At 36.3% G+C, this 8,750-nt stretch overlaps 1 protein-coding gene across 2 annotated transcripts in view; it reads right to left on the bottom strand.

Annotated features, from left to right (window-relative positions):
- LOC107690616 (integrin beta-like protein 1) overlaps nucleotides 1–8,750 on the bottom strand; it is a 50,194-nt gene continuing 41,444 nt past the window's right edge. For both annotated transcript variants that reach the window (XM_016489000.1, XM_016488999.1), the window contains 3 exons: nucleotides 6,518–6,664; nucleotides 3,405–3,518; nucleotides 1–544 (listed from right to left, as the gene is read on the bottom strand). In XM_016489000.1, coding sequence (XP_016344486.1) covers nucleotides 456–544; nucleotides 3,405–3,518; nucleotides 6,518–6,664 — 350 coding nt within the window. In that variant the 3' untranslated portion in view covers nucleotides 1–455. The remainder of the gene's footprint in view (nucleotides 545–3,404; nucleotides 3,519–6,517; nucleotides 6,665–8,750) is intronic.

The following is an 8,750-nucleotide window of genomic DNA, read 5'->3' on the forward strand; positions in this document are numbered from 1 at the left end:
AGAGCATGGTAAATTTATTGGCATCAGGCTGTTTACAACTTTTGTCACATGGAACTTACCGTACATAAAATAGGGTCATAAAAACCACAAGCAGAGCTCTGCAAAACAGCAACCTGAATAATAATAAAATGCTCTTACTTGTTTGTTGGCCATTTGCATGGATCCTCTCCTTTTAGTGCTTATGTGCCAGTCAATAGTCTATGTAAGCATTATTATACACAATTTGCATATATATATATAGTTATATGGAAAACTATAGAGGATTATAGATGTCGTCTCCCACAGCTGTTTTATGTGCATATAATGGAATTTAAACCACATTGCTTTAAGAAAATTTGAATGCTGCTATATTGCACAGATCTCTAAAATCAATTTTCCCTTGTTCGCTGTTGGTGCAGCCATCCTTTTCTTGTCGTGATTGACAACAGAAACAGTCTTTAAGTGTCTACCAGGGGTTAATACTCCTCTTCAACCCAGATTTCACAGGCGTTTCCTGTCCAGCCATCCCAGCAGTCACAATTTCCGCAGTTGCACATGCCGTTCCCTGGAACAGAAGTTGAGAGGAGAGACAGAACTGAGAAACCCAGATCATCACTCTCCAAGTCTCGACATGCTTTCTCTCTTCACACCCCCTTGGCAGAATGTGCAAAGGGAAACCAAGTACAAATGCAAGTTTTGGAGCCACTTTCTCTGGGGTCCTGTCTATTCAGTTCAGATTCAGTCCATGTAGTGGCACTGGTATGATTACATACTGCTCCTTTTTATTCAGCTTTTGTAAATGTAATTTGGTGTACATAAAATTATTATCTGTGATGCTTAATGAGCCAATTTAAACGCATCAGTTTGGTTAACGATTTAGTATATATCTCAACTGTTTGCAATTAGAATCAAAACCAATCAATCATTTTCCATTACAAAAAGTACTGGCCTACTGGACAAAAGTCGATAGCTGAGTTCTAAAATCTAACGAGTAGACAGCATTTTAAGGCATCAGAATCACAGAGTGAATAAATATCCCAATAAATATTTGTATATTTTTATTAAAGGAACACTCCACTATTTTTGAAAATAGTGAAAATACATTAGAAACATTTCCTAACTCCCCTAGAGTTAAACAGTTGAGTTTTACCGTTTTCTAATCCATTCAGCCGATCTCCGGGTCGCAGCAAAGTTCCTTGATTATTACGCCGGAATGAAAAATATCGAAACTCTTTGGTCATTTTTGAAGGAGATGCTAACGGTCTAATCAGATTCAATGATCTATGCTAAGCTACAGCTAAAAGTGCTACGCCAGACCCGGAGATCGGCTGAATGGATTCGAAAATGGTAAAACGCAACTGTTTAACTCTAGGGGAGTTGGAAAATGAGCCTATTTTAAAAAATAGTGGAGTGTTCCTTTAAATACTGACAAGTATAAATAAAAATGTTTAATCTAATTCACAAATTTTTTTTTACTATTTTATCCAATATTTGTGTGCAATGTATTTTTATGCAAATTAAAGAAGGGGTGCCCAGGGTCCCTTAGGGCAAGAGGTTTAACATTTGTGATTAATTGATTGATTGATTGATTGATTTTGGGCTGTCAATGTTAAGTGATAAACAGCTTTGGAACTATACTTAGTGTGAAAAATATATTTATAATAATAGAATTAATATACATTTATACTAACTTTTATTTTTTAATGTGCTGGGCAACGATTAATCGCATCCAGAATAAAAGTTTTTGTTTATATAATATGTGTATGTACTGTGTATGTTTATTATGTATACATAAAGACACACATATTGTATATATTTTGAAAATATTTACATGTATATATTTATATACATATAATTTATATTTATATTTAATATATAATATATATTATAATAATATAATATATTTAATATATAAAAAAATTTCTTAAATATGTACATGCATGTTTGTGTATTTATATACATAATAAATATACACAGTACACACATATATTATGTACACAATAAATTAGATTTTGGATGTGATTAATCGTTGCCCAGCACTATTTATAATTTGATATAAAATATTTCTAAGAAAGTTTCTAATGTAAATAGTGTGGAAAAAAGATACACATATTGCTTCTTTTCCAAATAACAGTTTATTTATTTGTTTTGGCTCAAAACAGTACAGTTTTTTTAATTTTATAAACAACTTAGCTTTATATCATGCTCTTTCTCACATAGTATAAATGGGTCTACATGGAAATTTACAGCTGCCATTTGGCAGTTCTTGGGATCAAAATGTTTGAAAACCCTTGCATTAGATTATTATCAAATGAAACACATTATCTTAGAAACATGCTAACGTTAAAGTTTAATGCATGTAGTAGAGTGTATGGCAAAAAAACTCCATATTGATGTATACAGAGTGTCTAACATTTTCTACAGCCAATTAAAAGGAGGGAATTTACAATAGGGTACATATAGTTCCATAGGTTTGGTCAATGAAGTGGGCTGCCACTTGTCAATCAGCGGAGGCGATGCTGTTTACATACGCTGTTAGAAGAATGTATGCTGAATGTGACAGCAGCTTTTGCTCAGAAGAAAGCTTGAGAGCCGTATATTGTATCAATGCCCAAAACAGTTGGAATTCGCATCTGCTGTGCATGAAATTAAGCCTCGGCTTTCCCTAATACATTGAATTTTCCGCAGCGCTCATCAATTGCGGGTGTAGTGAGAATATCTTGCTGAAGAAGCCATGAAAATTATTATTTAGAAACTGGCAGGCACATTTTTGCATGATTATAATTATAAAGGCTGAGTGCATTACTGTTACCCAAGGTAAGGGGAAGAATTGGCTGATTGTATGCTTTTGCATTTCATCTATAGAGAAAAGGCTTTCCCTGAGCAACATGAGAAAATAGTTTTAATAATCCTTATATGGAAATGATTACATAATCGTTAATATGCTAATGAGTGACATTTAACAGACACATTTATGCATTCCTTTTATCAATTGTGTTTTTTCGTCTTGTTTTGTAATGAATTTTGCATCTCTGCAACCAGGAACTGTATAATTGGTTAAATGATATGGCAACTGGTAATGAAGTCATTAGACCAATAAGTTTCTAAGCAGCTGTCCAAGCGTCCTCAAGCCCTTGAGCTATCGTGATAATAAATATTTATTGTGCTTTTTATTAGCACTGACTAGTCAACTCTTCAAGGCTTTTAAGGAAAACCTCGACTCTCTCCGGAGCTTCTTTCCCATTGAAAAGCAGGACGAGAAGGACACAGCAGGAGCCCACTGATTGGATGGCTCAGCCTAAGAGTTGTACAGAGCTGTCTAATCAACCGGCAGCCACATCAGAGGACTTCAGTATCCATCACAAAGAGATCTGTCAGCGCACGAGTGGGTGTTTGGAGGAGCGCTGCTGCATTTGAACACATACCTGTGCAAACCAGCCCATCATGTTTGTCACACTCCCTGTCGTCGCACTCGCAGAATTCCCCTGAAATGTACCACTCCTGTGGCGAGCAGATACAGCGACCACAGTGACAAGAGCCTGCAAGAACAAATTAGCCTTCAGTCACACAACCATTGGAGATCCATTAGTCTTCCCTTATTCTCCTGTGTTATTTCGTGTGATTATAAAACACTTAAAGCTGTGATACGGTTCTTAATTGGAATTTAAATAGAGTAAATTGTTTTTCTAAATGTGTGAAACAGCTGTTGTTTACAAGGTCAAATTTCATGTTCCTACTGAGTCAGGAATAGACCAATATACAAGCTAGGCCAGTCGATTGGCCAATATTTGGCCATTTGGAAATAATATGCATTGGTTGATGATACAGGTGCACCATTGATAAAATTCTGGCCAATGCCAACAAGCCAATGATTATTTTCATGTTTTGGATCCCTACAGATAAATGACAGATACATTTGTGTCAAAAATGTATTAAATGTATGTATGTGGAATTTTACTGTGTATTTAAAAAAATAATTAACTCAAAAATAAAAAATGCTGAAAATGTGCTCACCCTCAGTTTATTTGAGATGAGATGTGGAGAAACTTGTCATTACATCACTACATCACCAATGGATCCTCTGCAGTGAATGGGTGCAATTTAGAATGAGAGTCCAAACAGCTGATAAAAAAACATCACAATAATCCACAACATGACCAGTAATAATCCAGTCCATCAATTAATGTATTATGAAGTGAAAAGCTGCAAGTTCTTAAGAAACAATTAATCATTAAGACATTTTAACTTTAAATCATCGTCAGAGTACCATAACTCTTCATTCAGTGAAAGTCCAATATTCTACCAACATATTTGTTTAGAACCTTTTTGGACTGTTTTTGCTTGTGCTTGGTCTGTGCATATTTCTCTCCTGATTCAGATGGCATGATTTTTTCATTAGAGAAAGCAATATTATGGATAGAGGACTCTAGTTAGAAGCTACGGTTTGAAGTTAAAAACGTTAATGATGGATTTGTTTATTACAAACAGCTTTTCACTTCACAAGATGTTAATTGATGGACTGGAGTTGTGTGGATTATTGTGATGCTTTTATCAGCCGTTTGGACTCTCATTCTGACGGCACCTATTCACTGCAGAGGATCCTTTGGTGAGCAAGTGATGTAATGCTAAATTTCTACAAATCTGTTCCGATGAAGAAACAAATTTATATGCATATTGCATGGCCTGATGGTGAGTAAAGATTCCACAAATTTTAAATTTTTGGTTAACTATTCCTTTAAAGTAATATTAATAAAAGGTTGCAGTTTTTCCAGAGAAAGTTACTCTGTTATCATTACACGTGCACAGTAACTTATCTATAATCTATTGCAGTTTCCTAAAACGGGGAAGCAATTTAGTATCCCATCATTTAAATCACCAATATTGCTGGATAAGTTTTACTGGTCAAGTGTTATGTCCCCCTTTGAGTAAATGTTGTGTAAAATAAGTGCTAATTGGATTTCATCATTTGTGTGCTAATTTAATTTCATCATTTGTAAAAGCACTGCATTAGCTGTGTTCAAACTGTACTAACCAACCTGGACAGAGTTTCCCCAAAGCATCACGCAATCCTCAGTAGATCGTAGAGACCATTGGTGCCAATGATTTCTACAATGTCTTTAGGCTTACGATGCTTTGCAGAAACTCAGATATTGGTCTCCAGATATTAGTCAACATGACTCTGCAAAACAAAGTCTTATGAGCTGGGATTCTCATATTTCACATAGGATCCAGGAAATTGCATAATATGGGGGCACTGGTCTGTCATTAACAGCTGTGCTGTACCTTACAAACACGATACTCTGAAAGTTACAAAGCTTTCAAAGAACATTCTTTTGAAGTCAGTCTTCTCAATCAAAGTGTAGGCAACCAATCAGACAGTACATCCCTTGTCATTTCCCACAGTATTATTCTCCTGTGAGCTACAACAAGCAACCCACATATTCACCTACCCATGAATCTTTACTGTGAAAAAAAATCAATTTAATTCTTCCAATGTTTCACTCTTAATAATGTTGACGTTGTTATGACAAGCAGAACAACTCTCCTGCTGATTTCCAAGCATTCATTTGAGAAAATTATTGAGTAGACCATGTGAAACCAGATCTTAGAGGAATTTCTTATTTTCACCAGCTAGGCAACAAAAACAAACAGTGTTCCGTCACGGCCCAGGCAAACCCTATATATAAAGCGTATTAGTGTGTCACTTTACATGCCCAGAGAAAGGAGATGAATACTCAGAGGACTATGTGTCAAGCAGAAATTGGCTAGGTTTTATCGTTTTTTTTCCAGGATGCTGACAGGAGGTCGTATACAAATAGTAAAACTGGTCTCTTATTAAAGCGTAAAACCTAAAGCTTCATTTTCAGTGTTGTGTGTGGTTTTCGAGAGCAAGTGTACAGGTTGGAAGAGCAAATTATATGTTGAGGTTTCTGTCAGACTGTCAGCAAACATGTTTTACAGTTTCTGCTTGACTTTAGAGAAAAGCAATAATAGTCTGTATATCTTTACCTTTTAATAGAACAAATAGGCAGGAACCATGGCGAGTGTTCATTTTTCACAGCTTTTTGTTTTAGTTGTAGTTTTTCCTCCTAAATCCTTTCAATTTAGCACATATATTCTGCATTACAATGGCATTAACAAACACTTTCGTTAGTAATCTCTTTTGGTGACATTAACACAAGCCACTGGAACATGATGCAAGCAGGACTTGAACCCAGCATGGCATCTAGCCACTATGCCACAGCTCCTGGAGATGCAAATTTGATTGACCAATCCCATTCCCTCTCTCTCACCAATAATTTCTGTCTCTAATAAAATGTGGCATAAAACCTCCCCAAAGAACAGAATTGATTGGTGGAAATAGTTGTGTTCAGTTGTATTTGCTATCCGCCTCATTAAAGAAGCATATGTGGGAAATCGATTTAATTGCTCAGTTCGTTCCCCATCAAACAAATAAGGGAACCCACTTAAATTTTTAAGAGATGACTGACAATTATGTTACGTCTTAACGTGCCGCTCGAAGCGTCATCCCTCCTACCTTTTCCAGAGCATATGACGCCGTCGGCTGCCTCGCAAAGGCTCTTGCTCTGCTCGTCCGTCATGTCACAGCTGCGGGGGAACTGGCAGTGCTTCCCAAACCATCCATCACTGCAGATACAGCGGCCACACGAGCAGAAGCCGTGGCCTGGGGGAGACACACAGCACACACGCAAGTACGTGCACACACAATCACTTTCTCTCCTTACCAAAGAAAACCACCATTTATATCTGCCAAAACAAAGCAACAGGCTGATTGATCCAGGCAAATATAATTGGTTCAAAAAGACAGGGATTCGTTTACTGACTGGCTAATGGTGTTGCGGTATATGGCTCTTATCACTTATGGACCCCGTGGGATGAACCATTCTATAGCCTCTCCGATCGTGTTGGATGAGTCAGCGTAACGGTATTCGCAACGATCTGACTGTATAAATTGCTCAGTCAAATTCTTTGTTTCTGCTAACATAGTAGTATAGTCGGGATTTTCAACAATTTTACCAGCAAGTTACACCGTTATGCCAGTAGGTGGCGACAAGGGACCGTCTCATTGGTCATAACACTGATTCATTCTGAAACAAATGTGCTCAAATTGTCTCATTGACTTCATTTTTTTTTCAAAACTACAGATTAATTCAGAAACATGACTACTGTGTTGCTTGGAGACGGGAGTGCTTTCACTTTATTTGGATGTTAGTTGGCAAAGAAAGAAGACAGTTTGTAAGACATATTGTATCCAAAAGTTGCACTTGAGGTCTATTGACGTGGTGTTTCTTGAATTGTAAAACATTATCACACTTGCAGTTGTCTTGGGATTAGCATTCAGAACAACAGCACATGTGTTTGGATGATATTTTTTAAATATACTTCCCAAAATGGTTTATTACATGGAAAACTGTAGCAAGTATGTAGGTGACGGCAGTAAAAAAGTTGTGTGACCACGTCTTTCCAAAAAGAAAGCTTGGCCTGTTGCCATATGACAAAATGGTCTATTTTTTAATGTGTTGCATTGCTACTCCAAATAATAACAAGCATTTGGATGTAACTCTGTCATCCTTTGAGTAGTGAGGTTTGTTACCACCGCTTGAAATGGGTTGAAAAGCTGTAGTGTGCGAGTATGTTTTTGGCCTTTAAGTTTATATAAAACGGTCATTTTGAATGTCCTCGTCACTTCTGGTCACTTATTTGACATTCAAAGGTATTTACAAGAGCGCCACTTCGGGAGATCTGTGCATGGGCGTTATTTCATGTAGGCTGTAAGGAAACTAAATGTTCCCTAAAGCTGAACGGTGTTTTTCTCTTAATCTTTAAAGAGCAGTTGGTGACTCTGAGCTATAGAACAGCTCCTCCTCCAAACGACTCCTTTCTGGAACAGTGCTCGGTAAAGAAAAAAAAAGAGGAATTCCCCTAGACTACATCTGGCTTGGCAGAAATGTGTTCTAGATATTAAAACCAAACAAAAGGATGTGCCTCAAAATAAAAATATAGACAATAATATAAACAGTCTCTTCAGTGCTCAGTATGTTTTCTGAATATCTTATCTTAAGCACTTATAGATATATAGCAGGTATTTTTTTTTATATAAAATATACTAAAAGTCACTGTTAAGTAGAAGAATAAATAAAACTGTTCAATAGTTTATTTTCCACAACTGAGAGAATATATATTTGTTGTGGGCCAAATCACAATGGAGATTCATTTGTGAAATATGCTTGTACTAACATTGAGTTCTTATAAAATACTTATTTGGGAGGTTATGAAATGCCAACGTGATTAAATAAACAGAACAGGCACTGTAGTGGCTATTTCAAATAAATATGTACTTTTGCCCCAGGCTGGAGAGTCATTTTCACGCATCCCTTTATTTCTGGATGATGTTTAATCAAAACAAACCATTTTCCATTTATTTTTTAACAACACAGTTTATGTTGTACCATCAATATTCGATAAAAAGAAAACAAATAGGGGAAGGGCCAGATAGCCCTTCAAATGAAGATTTTTCAAGACCACACTTCAAACGAAGGGGGAATTAATTATCTCAGCGTAAACTGGCTTCAGCGGCAACATGGCTGCCCGAGCGAACAAAAAGACACATAAATGTACGCATTTTTGGCATTAATAAAGATTTTAACGAAAAGTAATCATTTGTTTTATGTTACATTCAATTGTGAGTTCATATTTACAGTCATGTTACTCAAAGAAATGTTTGCAAAAAATCGCTAAAGTTTGCTAAC

This window comes from Sinocyclocheilus anshuiensis, unplaced genomic scaffold (genome assembly GCF_001515605.1).
Source record: "Sinocyclocheilus anshuiensis isolate Anshui unplaced genomic scaffold, SAMN03320099.WGS_v1.1 scaffold1709, whole genome shotgun sequence".
Taxonomy (NCBI): domain Eukaryota; kingdom Metazoa; phylum Chordata; class Actinopteri; order Cypriniformes; family Cyprinidae; genus Sinocyclocheilus; species Sinocyclocheilus anshuiensis.